The sequence below is a fragment of the Pempheris klunzingeri genome, chromosome 13 (assembly GCF_042242105.1).
Source record: "Pempheris klunzingeri isolate RE-2024b chromosome 13, fPemKlu1.hap1, whole genome shotgun sequence".
NCBI classification, from domain to species: domain Eukaryota; kingdom Metazoa; phylum Chordata; class Actinopteri; order Acropomatiformes; family Pempheridae; genus Pempheris; species Pempheris klunzingeri.
The window spans coordinates 16,299,077-16,317,768 of NC_092024.1; the positions used below are offsets into that span (position 1 = coordinate 16,299,077).

At 41.5% G+C, this 18,692-nt stretch overlaps 1 protein-coding gene across 1 annotated transcript; it reads left to right on the plus strand.

Annotated features, from left to right (window-relative positions):
- The first annotated feature begins 324 nt into the window (after window positions 1–324).
- On the plus strand, window positions 325–9,391 carry lbh (LBH regulator of WNT signaling pathway). Its single transcript, XM_070842680.1, has 3 exons — window positions 325–421; window positions 5,509–5,611; window positions 8,550–9,391. Exons 1-3 carry the CDS (start codon window positions 393–395, stop codon window positions 8,763–8,765), a joined length of 348 nt encoding a protein of 115 aa, XP_070698781.1. The 5' UTR covers window positions 325–392; the 3' UTR covers window positions 8,766–9,391.
- The last annotated feature ends 9,301 nt before the right edge of the window (window positions 9,392–18,692 follow it).

An 18,692-nucleotide genomic window follows, 5' to 3' on the forward strand; every position in this document is an offset into this window, starting at 1 on the left:
GTCATCAGGACCGGGGGGGAGGAGGGTGAGGGGGGGGTGAGGGGGGGGTGGTTGGGCTCGAGTCACCTGCGCTCTGATTGGCTCCCGCTGATAATGAGCTGCCATTGAGGTTTTTCTGGCCCTGGCAGCGAGGAGGTGTGTCTCCGGCTGAACAAGCACACGCCTCTTGCTTAAATACTGAACACACACTGTGGTGATGATCAGAAGCATCACATTTAAAGACCCGCCGTTTGCTTCCCCGGGCTGTTCGGCTTGTCGCACACTTACTTTCGGTTTAGGCGAGCGTCCTGCGCTGCCTCGGAGAGAAAAGAAGACAGAAAAACAGCAGAGAGAAAAGTCTGTGGCCGAATTTATATTCCCTGATCAGCAGAATTGACAGCAGGTGTGAATTCATGTCTGTATTTTCCCCGCAGATATACCGGTGAGTTGTCCCATCTTTTCGACTCCTACCTGTTCACGTGTTGTGTCAGCCTTTTGCTTTTTTTTTTTTTTTTTTTTTTTTTTCTCTCAGCTGTTTTGATAGAAATGACAAAATCAAACATCAAACCCTAGATTTGCTGCCTTTGCATCAGACAAGTAAGCGCAATGAAGTATGTAGTTGTGGTTTGTTTTGCTTGGTGATTTCCCTCAGAATCTGTCACCTTTTTGTTGCTGCACCCACTCTTTTTCCTTTTGAGATTTTTTTTCTTTTTCTGTGGGGTGTTGCCCCTGAAATTGGAAATGTCAGGTCGCAGGAATTGGGGGGGAAAAAAAAGACAATTCAAGGTCTCACTTTTGTGTGTGTGTGTGAGAGTGTAAGCAAATGGCTGTCAGCCCCCAGCTTGATAAATATTGCTGCATGTGCCAATTCGGAAAGGTCACAGTGGTCACACAGGCTCTTAGTTTTCGTCCATTCTATTTAGGGATAAAAGTGCACCTTAATCCTCCTTTTTTTTTTTTTTTTTACAAAACCTTTTTTGAACCAGGAAACACACATGATGATTTCGCTGTGTCCTTAAACATTTTGGTGCAATAAGACACTGCTTTCATCCTTTTAGTGCTGCAGGTGCAGTGCAATCGGAGAAGAACGTATGCACCTTGCTCCTATCTGTTACTACTATCACTTATCAGTATCTTTTTTCTTTTTTTCCCCTCACTTTCTTCTGGCAGCCAGGCCTCTAACTCCTTGACTGGCACTTCTTGACAGAGGAATAGTGAGTGCATCTTTTGTTTATTGGAGCCTGTGTGGTGTTCTTATCTGCTGAATGTTTTCCTGTCTGAGAGGATATGCGACAAGCTTTTGAAACGTTGTTTTGCGAGCACCGTTCAAACCTCAGCAGGCTCCTGGCTGACTCTTCCAGGAAGTTCAGAATCGACCTCTTTACTGTAACCACACTTTTCTTTTCTCGTCTGCGCTTGCTTCCAGTAGACCTATGCGTTCTTCTGGTATGTTGTTCTCAAAACAGGTTTTTACCTTTTTTCTGCAAGGTTGGACTTTTGTTTCAAATGTATAATTAGAAACTTCTGACCATTATTTAGTTTGGATCTGCATGCTGCAAGTTCCACTAAAACCTGAACAGGAATACATTTTTTTTTCACACTACTAGCTGAAAATGTACACATACTGGTCTACAGCATATGGAAAGCTTGGCACAAGTTGCCAAACGTATAAAGTCAATAAGATTTTCACTCCCACACACATCACTAAGATTACCATAAGGCACTGGAGTAGCAACTGATCCGCGATGTGTTTTCAGTGGCACAGTCAACCCACAGGAATCTGGATACAACCCATTCATTCCAGCACACTCCTGGGCTTTTAGTGAGTCCCCGCACCTCCCACATACCTGCAGAGCTGTGTGACTCGCCTGATGGAAAGCTTAACATTTGCATGGAACATCGGCAGCTTTGCCCTGTCGCCGCATAGGCTAAGATTTATGATACTAGTAGTAAGATCTGTGGGATGGCAGAGGGGAAACAATGTGTATTATGCAAGGTGCAGTGGCATTGCTGCGGAGACCACTTGGGCTCCTGTCGGTGCCGCCGCAGCGCAAACACGCAAGCAGCTGGCACGGCCTTGTGTAGCATTCTGACAGGTGAACGAACCCGGTGCCATACTTGAATAACGACTTCAGGCTATGGGGACATACAGTCTCTTTTATAATGAGGTCAGGTAGGTGAGGTGAGGAAGGTGTTAAACGAAGCATGTCTGCTCCTCCTCCGGTCACTGGGTCAGTGCGTTTGTCTGCACCTCCAGTGGTTGTAATGCACAGGGTGACAAGTCAGAAGAAGTCACACTATGTTCTGTTCTAGCATGAGGGTGATCTTAAAACTGCACTGGAGAGACCATCACTGATTAACCTGGTCATCTTTCATGTGACTGTAGCTTCTGAATATTGCACAAGTCAACAAACTGTTTTTCAATATACACTAATGTGGCCATTATTCTCAATTACTCATTCGTAGTCGAGGACTGATGTTTCCAAATTGTTTATTTTGCCTGACAGTCCAAAACCCAAATGTAAAATTTGTCGTCAGAAAGCCTAAAAACGCCGAACATCCACATTTGATCACATTGAAATTTCTGATATTTTCTCTCCCACACGCAATGGATTAATCGACACACAGATTCGGCTCCAAACTCTGGTAATCTGTTACTAGTTTTGGACCTACGGTGCATGACTGACATCTGTGCCCTGGCTGGATGCGGCATTAGGAAGCTTGCAGGGCCCAGGTATGCATTATCTCGACTGGGTCAGGAGACAAATGGGTTTATTGCCATCTGCCACACGTAGTAATCGGTGAAGGCCATTTGTCTTAATGTATGTCTCGTCACTCACCTGTGGCACTATCACATTCAGACATGACTACCAAACTCATGTGTAGGTTGATTGCATGTAAAACACTTGACGTCTCCCCTCCTAGGAATCAATTATTCCCCTTCGAGACGGACACACTGTTCAGCCCACTTGACGCTTGAAGCAATAATAGATATGACTGTAGTGTGTGTTTGTTTCCTCCCAGGTTGACTTGTTACATGCGCACCCCCACTTCCTCCTCATTGTGCCCCTTTATGTTTTATTAGGCCGATGTTCTGTTATTCTTAGCCGAGCAGGATGTTTATACGATCCCTGAACAGAAATATGACTGGCAAGCCTGAGTGTTTATCTTTCTTTCCCTTCCCTCCCTCTCCTCCTCCTCCTCCTCTCAGGTCTTCGCTGTCACTGTTCATCCCTCTGTCCCCTCCTCCTCCGCTTTTTTTTTTTTGCATGCCTGCCTCACCCTCTCCGCTCCCCACTCAAGGATGAAATAAGTTCAGGAGCAGCCCCAGCTGACATTATTTTCCACGTTAAACCTCGCGTATCCTTCAAGCATCCTTCTTTTTTTTTTTTATATTTGTGTATCCGGGTATTGTTTCGGCCAAGTATGCCGTGCGTGTCTGACTGCTGCAGTTAAGGTCACTTTACAGTGATTGACCAGAAGCTTTTAATTTTTCTCCTTTATAGAGCCACTGTACACCCTGCTGTGATGTCAGTGCTTCCTCCATAAAGGGGACAAGGGGTGTGTGTAAATAGTACGGATGGAAAAACTGATTGATAGATGTAATTGCTTCAGGGGTTAATGATCTCCTGACTCGCATCGCGCCATTCTCTCCTCCTCAGCATGAATTTGTGTTAATTTGTTCTTCCTGAGCCTGCATGAAGACCACAATATATGTGGTGTGTGTGTTTCTGAACATGAATGGGGAAACTGAAAACGCTGGCAACGTGACTGACGGTGCTTCACAAAGCTGTAGCTACACCAGGTGGAAGCCTTGAAATCCTGGGGGCTTTATCAGAAATTTAATGAAAGAGCCCAAATCTCCACAGATAAGGACTTCTATTTTTGCTGTTGACTTTAAAGCGAGACTATAACTTTTTTCTTTTCTTTTTTTTCCCTAAATAACGTCCTTGTGTGGCACAACAATTTTTCTAACATGAGCTGCCATAAACTACTGATCATACCAGATCAAATGAGGCTGTAGCAGCACCAAAGTGAGCAAGAGTGCATTCCTAGTGCAAGTCCTATGAACATTTCTTTAAGTTTGCTTTTATAAGAATGTGTGTAACAGTTTGTCCGATAAATATCAACGATAAACCTATTTTTAATTCTAGGTATTTCATGTGCCAGTAAACATGGAGATGTATAGATGTCTTCATCAAGAGTAGTCTCAGCACAGTGAGTTTTGAATGAGTCATAATCGGAGACAAAAAGACATGGAAGTTCCATAGAAGATGTTTTTCACTGTAACTGCAGGTGAAGTGAAAGTATTGTAGGGGTTGACACCTAGTTACACAAACAGAAGTTCCTTTTTTAAAGTAAACAAACCCAGAAATTATTCAGTATTTTCTAACAGACTGTGAAGCAAGGGGCTGTTTTGATGGATGAATAGAACTGTGGAGAATTGCAAAATTAATTCTTTGGAAAACATGTTTACATAATCGCTCTTTATTTTAAAACCGTGCTCACTACAACAGTAATTTTTCATCATTCTGCTGTGACCAAAAATAAACATTTTTATTTAAGATTCAAAGTGGGTCAAGCAAAGCTCACACACTTCTTTACAAAAAAGAAGTCAATTGAATCGGATAATGTGAGGTCGTGAGTGGGCCTCTTGTGTTCTGTTTTCTTTGTTCTATATAGCCAGTGACCACATAAACCACAAGCCTGTGGCCACTGACCACAAGGCACCAGGCTTTAAATAGAGAGCGTGAGAAGGCCGCTCAGCATCTTGTCTCAAGACAGCGTCTATGTCAGTCCTGGGACCTGCTTCAACTCTTTTCTTTCTTTTTTTTTAAAGCTTTACTACGACAATGCTGGGGAGCAAATACACTGAACATAGATAAACAACCTCTTGTTACTTTAATCTAAAATGGAAAGTTTGGCCAAGCTTTGATGGAACTGAGTGCATCGAGTTCCACCCTAGTCAAATACCACAGCCCGCCCCCAGCACACTCTCACAATGACTGTGTTCTCTGCTTGCTAGTGCACAAAGGCATCATCCTGTATTTAGAGACGGCCACCTTATGCAAGCCACAGCATGAGCTGTGCAGCTTTGCAGAGCACGGACTGGATGCTTTGTGTTGTGGTCAAGATGCACAGAGTATAAACAAAACTGTCAAACAGGTGAAACAAACAACCTGTATGTACAGACACAGCCAAAGTATCAAAGATTGGTATTTGTTTGTTAGTTTTCTCTTCTTGTTACATGGACTTACTGTCTGTTTTAACTGACATGACTGTTTATTCTCTCTGTATGCACCCAGACTGTCCTCTAGAGCTTGTGTGTGTGTATAGTAAAAATGTATTCATATTAATTGTAATTTTTAATGATTTAATTATGAATTGGCGCTATGAACTTTTATTTATTTTTTGTGTAGTATATTTTCTGTTGGGATGTCGGGCTGCCGTTTTCTCTCCCCGCATGGACCATCATCTCATTGCACAGTATCTAATGACACAACTTCTTTTCTTCTGTCAACCCTGCAGCCCAGTGTTTGTGCCAGGCCGAGATATGACTGAGGTGATGATCAACAGCACCCCCATGGAGGACATGAGGCTCAGCCCCAGCAAGGACAGACTCTCCTTCCAGGTAGGACACACAGACGCACGCACATGCACACACATAGTGAAACGCCACTTCCATCCCAATTCCCTGCCCGTACAGTTTTATGTGGCATTGTCATTTTTGTACCGTCTTAATTCTTTATTAGCATGAATTAGATCAATCCACATGAGCACGCAGGAGCCACTTCTCCGTGTTGTGATTCGGGAGCAGCAGCTTCATTTTAGTATGGGATGGTCAAAATGTCAGGGTTTTTTTTTCCATATATGTAATGTATATTTTCATATTATATCATTTTGGATAACATATAAAAATGGAGCAGTTTGCCCATGTTATGAGGTGAACATTATTTTTTTCTCTTTGAAGTGTAAGAGCAAAAAGGTAATTTTTACAACCTTCTACATCCATTATTTGTATTTCTTGTGTTGGTAAGAGGTCATTTTAGGTTACTGTTGGTCACAAGCTTAAACGCACAAAGGAAATGTACATCCGGGTAATTCTAGTGGGCTGTCAGAAAAATAAACCAGACAGATCCAGAGAAATGAAAGAAGCAGCCATCAGGTGGTCTTGACAAGGTGTTACCAGTGGCTTTGTTTTACTGTCAGCTCAACAGGGCCATCTAGGAAACACAAACTACTTAAACACACAGCTGCGTGCTTATTTTAGTTTCACATTTGTACCTAGGATTAAAAATAAAGGGTTAGCACTCGTCATGGTTAGTGAAGCTGTATCTTAACTGGGTCTGAGCAACCATTGGTGTTGAAAGGTGATGGGTACCAAAATATTCTAGATATTCAACCTCTACCTGCTGAGGCTTTTAAAACTGAGCCTAAAGGCCATTTCCTGTTGAAAGACGAATAATTTCATACACAGTCAAAATGATTTAATGGCATGAAAGGTGCGCATTCATGCGTTCATAAACCTAACTCAAAAGCCTGCTAATGCCATGTTGTATGTAGACTCTGAGAGGATGTAGACTGACCCAGAGGAAAAGGCTGACTTCCTCTCCCCACAGTTCACACCCCAGCTGTGAGTCTGTCTGAGAGGATGAGGAAGAGCGGATGGGGGGGGGGGGACGGGAGACAAGGAGTGTGCCACTTCTCCTCTCTTTCCATTCCCACTCTCTATTACCTCACCTCGGCCATTTGCCCAAGGTCCCAGCCACTCCTTAGAGAAGCTCTGTATGAAGCAGTGATGTCGACACCAGTCACTTCCTGCGTTATGGATGCTGGGTGCTTTTGACACACAATTGCCAGACCATTAAATTCCAGCTGCACCTATAAAAGGTATTGAAATGACTGTGACCTACAAGAGAAGAAGGATGAGCACTTGGTTACTGAATTATCATCTCAAAAGGCAATGTCATGATTCAGGCCTATAGTTTGTACCCCCCTCCCAGTCCCACTGAGCACCCCAGAAGATCCTAAAATAGCCAGCATTGTGCCCGGCTGATGTGTCGCTGCTTCCTGCCACTGGAAGTGAAACAAGTTATGACATGTGTTAGCTAGGGGTCCAAAGGCAAGGTCATTCGCTGCCTAACTCCCCTTGGTGCTGACGCACAGTGAGGATTGGTGAGGCAGGCCAGGAAATGCAGATACACGCAGGCATTAGACGCGTACGCAGAAATGCTCACACACACATAGTTGCGCGCATGTAATCACACCTCTTGGCATGGATGTATACACAGCTGTTTTGGGGTAGAAGCAGCTGATTAGACACATGTAGGCCTTCAAAACCTGACAAATTCTCTCACTCAAAGGGCATATTTATAGCTTTTTGTCTTTTTCCCTCCCTTTCTCTTTTTTTTTTTTTTTGTCTCCTATGGAATTCATGGAGACTTGGACACAGCTGGATCCCCTCTATCTCTTCTCATCTCAGTCGCTCTCCTGCCTCATCTAATGCTTTCTTTCCACTCGGCTCTTTGCCCAGACAGCGACACCAGCCCCCCCGCCCCCAACCCCCCCATGTCTTGGAATGAAATATGCAGGTCTAAAAATATTCATCCACTTTATCCAAACAACAGCAAAAAATGCTGTTCTTGGACCAGGAGTAGCAGGCTTTTTTTCTTTTTCTTTCCCCTGGGCCATTTCTCCGGTTCCTGAGAACAGAGTCTGAGGTTGATGTCCAATCTTGCCAGGACAGGGAATGCATGTAATCTTTCTTGTCAGACTGTCTCTCATGCCCTTCAGTTTAGATCCAAACATTAGTGTGGCACGCTGCGTATATAAGCAGACGTATCAGTCTGGATTTGCAGATAAGTCTGCTGATTTCTTGTTGTTTCCTAAAGCTTTTTCCTACTCCATTGCCACAAAAGTATAAAGTATTAAACACCTAATGCTGACTGTTTTTATAAGGATAAATGTTCTATTTATAGACAATCCTATCCCAGTAAACCTTTCACCTTTTTCTGTTGATTCGAAATGCCACGATTATGCTCTTATATAATCTTCCAAGGGGTGGCTGATGTGGTGATGGATAAGTTCATAAGCAGCTACGAGCTGCTTGGCCCAATGCCTTCCGAAGCATTTAGATTAAACATGATGCAGCATTTACCGTAAGTCTCGCTAGACATGCCTCATTTACCCATACACGGCCACTGATGTAACTCTTGTGCAATTTGTTTTTGGGTGAGCACCTATGTCGAAAGCTAGCTTGGCTGTTGGAGGAATGTGGGCGGGGCAAGAGCAGATATGCCACTGGGATTTTAAGAAACCACTTCCCGTCACAGATGTTTAGTCTTCACATCACTTCCTTCACAGTTGTTTAGCCTCGTAGTGGTGCCTGCAACACTTCTACGAGGACATCAGAAATATGCTCACAAATAATTTCTTTCCTTACAATGGAGGACAGCTGACTCTCCCAAGCTTGAGAAAACCTGCTCTACAGTTCAGAAAATTAATTGTATTAATTTGAGGTCAATGACGGATTAATGACCAGTGTGTTACCCCTGTATTTCCCTTTTTAGATATTCCCAGACCCCTCAGATTTTGACCGTTGCTGTAAGCTCAAAGATCGACTTCCATCCATCGTGGTTGAGCCGACAGAGGGAGAAGTCGAGAGTGGGGAGCTTCGCTGGCCTCCAGAGGAGTTTCTGGTCAGTGAGGAGGAGGAGGAAGAGGAAGAAGAGCAGAACAATGGCAGCATCCCAAACGGACAGCCGACACAAAATTCTCAGCAATAGAGGCGGTGTTGCAGCACCCATACACTCTTGCTCCCTCTTTGTTTCTGATCGACTCTCCCCTTCCCACGCTGGTTTCAGTGCACCTCAGCGCTCCAACGGACTCAGCTGGTGGACACATTCAGTGTCTTGTGATGCCATCTTGTTGCCCTTGACACCAAAGCATCACTCCCACAAGAGAAGTAACACACACAGGCAGCACACTCTCCCACACAATGATTTATCGCCCTGGACCGCAAACCCACCAAAACAGACTTGAAAAGAGCGGACGAGCACACCTCTAACCTACACTTACTTTCTACCATGCCTACCGTCATGTGCGTGTCGACCCAGTACAGACGTCCTGTTGGGCAGCAGCAGCAGCCCAGTGCTCCACGGACAGCTCTTAGACTGCAGGGGGCTCCGACTGCTCTGTACTCCACTCCAAAATGGCTGGCATCATGACCCCAGAGACTTCGTACTCGCATGCAAAACTATTGTGGAACCCGTGGGGATTATCGTCTACAGTACACTGTCCATACCTTCGTTTCCAGATCGATATGTTGATTATTGTGATTGCCACTGCTGTCCATAGATTTGTCTGTCTCTGAGAAGTGAATGTTTTGTGATCTGTCTTTTTTTTTTTTTTTTTTTTTGGAGAAGTGGGTGTTTGTGTTTCCAGGATTATTATTTTTTTTATTTTTTTTTTTTTACCCCCCCAACAAAATTAGCCTAAATATATATATTTGATGTTAGGCATTTGCAGTAAAAGGGCAACCTGGAGTCATTGGAGAAGTGAGCGGAAAGTGAGAGGAAAATAAACCTGCTTGTGACAAATTAATTGCACAAAGGCTTGTTATGCACAGTCCTGCTATGATCCTCTCATCACTGGTCTCCTGTAAGCCTTATTACTAACAGTACTTGGATGACAAAGCAAAACAGTGAGAGCTTAAATGTGAAGCAAGCAGGTTGTTGTTCACAAGGGCAAAGCCGAGCGATTGTTTGTTTTTTTTTTTTTGTTTTGTTTTGTTTTTTTTTAAGAAAGCGGTTGATAACGCAATGTACGGACCCAATGAAGGATGTGTAAATACTTGTTCCCCGTGAGTCCCTGAGGCCTTGTAGTGTGCTGATGTAGTTTGTTCTAATGGGTTTGGTTTACTTTTTAGGCCAACACCGAGAATTGCTCTGAGCTGTACACACCTGAACTGAAAGTTGACCATCTTACCTAGTCTTCCTGTTCTTTTTGAAAACGGCCATACTTCAGGTTACAGAGGGTTCACAAATGAGTCGGGCAGTATCTGAAACCGTAACTCTGTAGTCACAATAAAATAAGTCCTGATGTTTGCCAAAAGCTGTTATTTGTTCTCTGGTAGTGATGTCATTTTATTTGTCTGTATCACTGTTTCAAAAGTTGATGTTCACTCTCTAAAACGGCTTATATTTTTTTTGTGGAGTCAATTTGTGGGAAAGATTTCAATATGAAATCCTGTTGTACAAGCATGACTGAGATTTTTTTTTTTTTTTTTTTTTTTGTAATTTAATTTCTCATTTGAGTGGCATTAGGGCTGTGTACAGAAAATCTCTCTTTCTCCTGTCTGTCACCTACAGGTCCCACATTGTTTTTGTAAAGCTCAGGGAGATTAGCCGCCATCTATCTTGTTTTTCTGTTTGTTCTTTTTTTGTATTTAGACCACTTTTCTCTGACAGTTACAGAGGCTGTAAATAAACATTTGAATTTGCTATCCAACTGCATGACTCTGCTGTGAGTAATTGACTATGAAGAGTTACTGCCATTTTTATGGCACAAAATGAAGTAAATGAGTCTTTTACAGGGGTAATCCTCCAGCGCATTTAAAGTATTGTTTCCAGGAGATTTTCTTTCTGTGTTTACTTTACTCACTTCACCTGCAGTGGTTAGAGAAAAGAAGTCGTACTTCCTGCTTGGCCTCTCTCACATACAGAATCTCTACGAATACAGATGCATCTATGAAATGCGTATATGTAGAAGCGAGAATAGGCCACATGCTGCATCCTGTCTTCAGCTTGCACAGAAACAATCTGACTGCTGCAACAAAATCTAGTTCTGAGCACTGTTCAGCTTTCGTTTCTAAGTTCCCAAAAATTGCATGTTTGAAATGTTTAAATAACTCCATCCAGCATTATGGAGAACATTGGTTTGACCTCCTCACTTTTTGGAGTGTGTTGTTTTTTTTTTTTTTTTACAATTACAAGGATATTAAGGATAGTACAGGGTATAAAAGCCTGTGGAAGGAGCTCCTCACGCTCTACCCATAAACACTCACCACAATGATACAAGACTAATAAAATGTGGCTGAGTGGAAAAGCTCTAATGGGGAACTGGGGGATTTACAGGAATAAACGGAAAGCTTTCTGATCACTGTTACAATGGAAACTTCTCAGGTGATTTGCTGCTATGTACTGTATTAGTGACTCGCTAGGTCAAGTTTGATTGCCCACTACCGGGAATAGTCCATCGGAGCTGCTGTGGTAGGGCCTTTGGGGGCCAAGGGCCTGATAGATTTGTCGAGGTGGTACTCTCAGGACCTTACAGTCACTTCCTGGAAGGGGAACAATGAACTGACATTCTATCCTGCTTCCTTCTTCCTGGAAAAAATGGAGCATAAAGAGTTATTAATATCCCCCAGCTGATAATGGTGGTCAGCAGCAGAGTGTGTGTCTGGCTAATCCTGAGGAGGTTAGAAAAGGAATGCCCTTTATCCCTTTCTTGACAACTGCTCCTTTATCTCATTGGAAAATGTCATGAGTTCACGGAAAGAAGAAATCATAAGGAGTTCAAAAAGGACAACAACAGTCCCTAGAGCTACTGACTGAACTTGCATCCAGTTACGTAATCATGTGACGTCAGCTAGAAACCTCTGAACTTTGTGTCATCCTTCAAATATTACTGGAGAAGGGAATAGCAAGAAAGCAATAAACTTCAGTTTTAATAAAGAAGTGCCCTGTGTCTCTGGGGCTTAAGGAAATATGAAATGAAGCCCCTGAAGCGTCTTTGCATAACATTTTGACATTTCGAGCATCTCTTATCATCAGCTCCTCTTTTTCAGCCACTTCTCTGCTGATTAACTCCCTAAGGAACAACTGCAACGAAATACTCTTTTCAATGCAACTGGTAATCAGAATTTGTGATGCCATCTTGTTGCCCTTAACACCAAAGCAAGAGAAGACCTTAACACTCGCACAAGAGAAACAATGAACACGATGATTCATGCTCCTTAACTGCAGACCCACCAAAACAAGGAGCACACACACCTCTAATTAACACATACCTCTTACCATGCAGTGGCATGGTATGTCTGAGGGGCCATTACCGCTGCTGTCCATAGATTTGTCTGTTTTTGAGGAGTGAATGCTCTGGGACTTGTCCGATTTTTGAGAAGTGGATTTCATTTGTGAAATAAAGATTCATCTGAAAGATTTCAGGCATTCACAGTAAAAAGGCAACCTGGAATCATTTCAGAGAAGTGAGCAGGATGTGAATGAAGAAGAACCACCTTGCCCTGCCAAGCTTGTGTGATATATTCATTGCGCAAAGGCTGGTTGTGCAGGCACAGTCTTGTTATGATCCTCTCATTATTGGCCTCCTGTAAGCCTTACAAACAGTACTTGGATGACAAAGCAAAACAGTACAAGAATGAGAGCTAAATGTGACACAAGCAGGTTATTGTTCAAAGGGGTAAAGGTGAGTAAGGACTAACAATTGTACCAGTTCCCAATGAGCCGACCCAAGAGGCCTTGAAGTGAGCTGTTTCTGCTTGTACCATGGGTTTGGTTTAGCTTTTAGAAAGATAAAGAGAGAGAACCACACTGAGCTGTAGACACCTGAACGGAAAAATGACTGCCTTCCCTGGTTTTCCTGTTGTTTTTGACAGGTATGGTTTTACCCCGTATGACCTTATAGAAACACTAAAATCTGAAATGTTAACAAGAGTTTAACATTTAAGTTTCATAAAAACAATCACGATTGAGCCTCTATTTTCATCATCTGGACAATTCAAAGTTTAACTGCAAACATTTCAGTTTCGGTTACATCTCCTTAAAAAGATTTCATTTAAAAAGCTCTGAAAAAACGATTTTCTCAACCAGCTTGTTATTATGACTGATGGGGTCCTGCCAAAGTTAGAGCAGTTTTGTTTGTTTCAGTTGAGAGATTTCTGTGCTTTTTTTCTGTGCTAAAGCGGATGGGGCTCACAAAAGGTAGTGCCACAGTCTTCCATGCACCAATCGAGGTTTAGGTTTAGCAACATCTGAATCAGGATTACATTTGTGGGGTTATTTGCTTATGTTGCCAAGCCACTGTCAACTCAACACGATCAAACTGCAACCACACGGCTCCGTAAAAGCAGATGTTAAATCGCTGAGTATTTGAAAAATAGTTTGATATTTTGGGACAACTGTCTATTTGCTGTCTTGCCAAGAGTTTGATGAGAATATTAGTAAATATGCAGCTGAAAAGCCTGTAGCCACTTGGCTTAGTTTAACACGAAGAAAACAGTTAGTGTGGCTCCTTGTAAAAGTAATAAAACCATATATTATATATGGAAATGGCACTTCACAGAATTGCTTGCCTGGCACATACGCCAAAAAAGATTGTGGCTTTCAGGTTAGGTTCTAGGATATACGGCCCACTGAATACATGTGTTAGAATTAATCCCATCATGCCTCTGGCCCAGCTGAGTTGTTCAATGACTCATACTACAGCAATGATGACACTCAGAAAGAAGTTACTTTTTTGAGCTTTGGAAATGTATTACAAAAATTAAACCCCCATGGCATAAAGATATACGATACAAAGAGTAGTAATTGACCATGTTTATAGCTGGAGGTGTCCTGTCAGTAGTTTTATAGATGCCTCTTTTACAATGGTAGTCTATGGGGAAAATGCTTTTTGGGATGCAAGTGATTTTCCATTGCAATATCACCAGTGGCCACTGAGAATCAAGGCTATGAGGCAATCCAGTATCGAGTTCTTATAATACATCTATGAATAAAACCCACTCACTGACACATCTTAGGCTCAGTAATTCCATCTCTCTTCAAAACAGCAAATACACAAACTTCCCAAAATATATTTCTACACTCAATGAACTAAAAAGGATGTTTTTTATTCCTAACTTTAAATTGTATCGTTACTTATTTAGTCATGACAATTTTACATGTGTAAATTTTATGATTTGAAACCAAACTTTCAGGGCTTTTAATCTTATATTGCCCTATGAACACATTTAGTTCACTTAACTATCATATCTTGTATCTCTTGCGTGAAAGTAATTTATTTACTCTGTTAATCTTTTTCCTAACCACTCTGCTGGCAGCCAGAGGTGACAGCATTCATGTTACAAACTGTAAGATGAGTAGCCTACTCAGAGAGAGTCACTGAGTACTCAGTGACATAGGGGAACGGAGTATGTCTCGCACACCATTGTTGGCGTGAGACACAGTATCTTTGAGCGTGTGTGAGAGCGTGTATGTCTGGCTATGTATTAAAACTGTTGTCAGAGCCCTCTGAGTGAAGTCACTGATAGCTCTTCTAGCTCATTCTTGGAATTCTTTCCAATGGAAACAATCCCATCGCTGATCCCAGTGTGTCAGCAGAGTCTGACCTGCCAACCCTTGAATTCTCCCCTACTCCCAACTATAGTCCGCATTAACGCTGTTTCAGCGTCACTCCTCTACACATAAACTCACACCAACCCCTTCATGTACCCATAACATAACCCCTCCCTCTTCAATCTGGTATGTCACAAGGGGAAAAAAATGCTTATCCGATGAACTCTTTTTCCACTCCCTATCCTCATCTTACTTTTTTCTCCAATGCAGTTGTTTTCTTGTTCTTTCTATTTTTCACTCTCCCAGACTTTTATCCCATTCTGTTGTTTCAGCAAGTTTCCCATACTTACATGACAGCAGAAACGTACTCTGCACTCCCACAATTCAGGTTATGTAATGTAAGTTAACATTTCATTATAAACAGCGCTCCAGTTCTTATAACCTTGCTATTTTAGTGCTGCAACCTTACTGTATAAGCCGCCAAGGTTTATTCTGTGTCTGCATGCATAACTGTGTCTGTGTGTTAGTGCAAAGCTTGCAAACGGGCACATTGTGCTTGGAGGTTTTATGTATAACCGTGTCTGTTATTATGAGTGCCATGTGCGTAAGGGAAAGATTCTTTTCCCATGGTTCCTCAAGTGTGAGAAGAAAGTAGAGCTCTCAGGACATTAAGCAAAAACTCTGCTAGTTATTTATAACCTGTCTGGAGACGGCCCACCAAGCGTAGACACATATCTGGCACTGTCAACAAGGGAAGAGCTAGAGTAAGATACGCTGAGAGGCATACAACAAGGAGGGAGGATTAATGGGTGAAGGGGTCACGGAAGGAAAACTAATGATGTTGAGGAGGTAGAGCATAAAGAGCACCTGCACTGAGACATGTGTGAATCGCACGTTTGCTTGTCTCTCCTGGTGGTCAGCTTAGATAAGACTCCATGAGATATGGTAAAATGCAACTGTCGCAAGAATGACACTTGGGAAAAATGCCCTCATAAAATGTAACTCATGTACTTTCCACATGACACTATGAATAGCACGGATGGAAAAAAAAAAAGAAAAAAAATACACAGGACCTGTTGAAGTCAGTAAGATAATTCATTTTGCTGTAATGTGCCTTTTCCCTGAACATATTTGACATTTGAAAAGCCCACAGTGCCATGTGATACACCAATCAAGAACAGAGAGCTACAAAGTAGTGATTGCTAGTCAAAACAAAGCCTCCACATCTTCACAATCAATCAGAATCAAGCGTACTCAATACTCAAAGTGCTCTCTGTAACGTGCACGCCAACAGACCAACCTTTGAAGACGTAATGTGATGGCTGGACTCACAACCGCAGCACATATCTGGACAGATGAGTCTAAGCACCCTGGGACTCATTCTCTATTTTAACAGGGTGATGTAATCTAGATCTCATCCTCAAGCGTTTAAAGCTTTGATCAATACAAATCTGCTGGCATCCACTTTATAGGGTAGTTTTGTGCGTTAATGTGCTAAGCCGCAGACTGCTGTTCTTCCATAGGCTGTTATTGATATAAATAGAAATCTTATGGCCCCGCCACTCTAATCCTCATTGCCTAGATGGAAAAAGGGTGGAGAGAGGGAGGAAAAGAAGAAGTAACAGGATCAGTATATAGATGAACACACAGAAATCAAGACTGGAGTTCCCGTGATGTGCGTGTGCTGTTAAAGGTGTGAGGCCGAGACATGCTGTCAATGTGAAGAGGAAGTGAAGTGAAAGAGAAGAAGACTCAAGTGAAATCACCCATGTCCCTCGTTTGAACTATACCGAGAAACCTCAAGAGGTCGTTGGAGGCAAGAATGTTTAAAAAGGAGTTGTTTTTTTTCAGTAAAGCCTTGTTAAAGTGCTATCAATAGATTCCACTGAAAATAAACCAAAACACAGTGTACAATACCCGAAAATAGCCTCTCCCACACAGACTTATGTAAGTAAGATGGCATGTCTACCACGAATTAATGCTGTTCATCTCTACATTTATACAGTAATTTGATCCGAACTTTCAGTGTAAAAAAAAAAACATGTTACACATAACTTGGCGATTCTATGTCATTTTTATCAGCAAACATAACTGAAGTTTAAATGTTTTATGTTTTTCATGGATTAAATGTGTGTGTTTCTTACCACAGGGCTTAGATATTTGGAATTCTCAAAGCGCATATGATTAGGAGTACCTGATCAAATTGCTTTTGCTAAATTATCTTAGACAAGCGCCATTAATCATGTGGACGTGCTTCTCTTTTGAAGGTGAGCTGGCACTAAACCGAAAAAATGAGAGCTTGTTTCAAAGCAAAGTTTTTTCCGTTCCCCTGTGAAGTGATGCGTTGACCCTTGAGAAGTTTATACTGACAAAGCTATACAGTTCACTCAGTCTCTCAGATAGAGTGCATGCCACAGGGAGCAGGTCATGGAAAAGTCTTGAGTTTGACTAAGTGCACTCTCTCTTTTACCCTGTCTGTCAGTCCGTCTCTACCTCACTCACTCACCACACACACAGCAGCAGCATGCGCACACACATACACTCGCGCGCACGCACAAGAGAGTACGTGTGCATGCTCGGATACACTCAGGCACACTGACCAATCTGCGCGCACACGCATCACTGAATGCTGAGGTAATTTGTAACAGTAGAACAGCTCATAACTGCGGGTAAAAGAAACAAATGACACATGTGAGGATTTACACTACTTTAAAAGGATATGTTGGGGGACTGAGTCCAGAAGTATATCATCAATACCATGCTTGAGATTTGAGTGAGTTCTGACATATTACTAACTCGGGGATCTTGAGGAAGAGCACTGACTCTAGACTAGTTTTAGTGAGCACATGTGCTGTTACGGAAAGGACATACCTATCCAGTGGCCTCATTTCAGTCATTTCAAACATGATTTAAAGACCTTTTATGTCATTGCAAAGGTTAAACTCCCAGAAACAAAGTAGGCTATTAGGTAATAGGAGTCTGTTGAGACAATGTGGATATTTACTCTTGAAACACTTCAACCAAGAGGCATGAATGACAAACTTCTTAACAGTGTAATCTTGTTCATTGTTCATCGTATAATGATTTAAACGATGATGTTTTGATTAGTTAATTGGATAAATTACATTTTGAAATGCTCACGTGGTTACAAATGTTAGTCTAAAGTGTTATGCTGTTATAGATTAACTGTATTAATTCACTTTACATGATGTGATTGTTGTTTTGTTTGTTATATACTAAAGTTGAAAGGCTCAGCTGATAAAGTGCTTCAGGGGAGACACTACAGGTGAATAAGAGAAAAAAAAGACCCTTGAAACTTCCCCAGTTGACGACTTACATTAAGATAATTATTTTTTAATTATTTGTCGTTTTGTTTTACATGTTTTATGAAAGTTTAGATATGCAAATGATGTCTCTAATCAAATATGCACTAATTTGCCCAAATTTCCAGAATAGAAATCTGAACATTGGAGAAAGTTACAAAAGTCTACAAAATGTTTCATCTTGTTGACATATTAGTGCCAAAGGTTTTTACAGAGCAATTTTTTTTACATCTTTTTAAATCACTCTTTAAATCATAAGACACTGTCAACAGCCATAGAGAAACTATTTTTGCTGTGTTTTTAGGAGGAAAATTTTATATTAATCAGGCTATGAAAGATATATGAACAAACTCCTCTATAAAAACCTTCTGAATATAAATAGGAATAAAATGATACTGAAGTGGAGATTTCTGGCTCGGGGTGAGAGAAAATATTAACAAAACAGCCTTTTAAAAACAGCAATTTAGGAGAAATCTATAGACAAGTGTAGTGTAGTAAAATAAATACCTAAATGTGTATCTTGTACGTGTCCATGTCTTATCTGTAGTGTACAATTTTGAGGTACTTGTTGAGAATTTATGCTTCTTTATTCTTCTACTCTATTGCATTTTGAAGGCAAACATGGTCCACTTTTCACTCTGCTAGTACTTGACAGCTACAGTTACAAGTTACTTTCCAGATTAACCTATGATCAAGATTGATCAAGACATGATTGAAAAGCTGCTCAGACATTGAAAATCAAATAATATGACATATAAAAGCACCACACTCAAATGAACCATTTTTCTGCATAATAAGGAGATCTACTTTTGATACATTAAGTACATTTTGGTGACTTTACTTTGGTGATTTAAATGCAGGACCTTCACTTATAATGGAGTATTTTCTCATATCGGTATTAGTAAATTTTTGACTTCCTCTACCACTAGTAGACTCCATACATTAGCTGTGCATACGTGGAATCTTTTTCCTCATTGATCATTTTCTCTTTTTATACCTTCTATAATAGCTTTATGAGACCATTTGACTATTGCTTAAA

Excerpts from the sequence above, each read along its gene's own strand:
- lbh (XM_070842680.1), top strand. The coding sequence starts at position 393 with ATGTCTGTATTTTCCCCGCAGATATACCG. Across the intron at positions 422-5,508 it reads TTTTCCCCGCAGATATACCG|CCCAGTGTTTGTGCCAGGCC; the intron begins GTGAGTTGTCCC and ends TCAACCCTGCAG. Across the intron at positions 5,612-8,549 it reads AGGACAGACTCTCCTTCCAG|ATATTCCCAGACCCCTCAGA; the intron begins GTAGGACACACA and ends TTCCCTTTTTAG.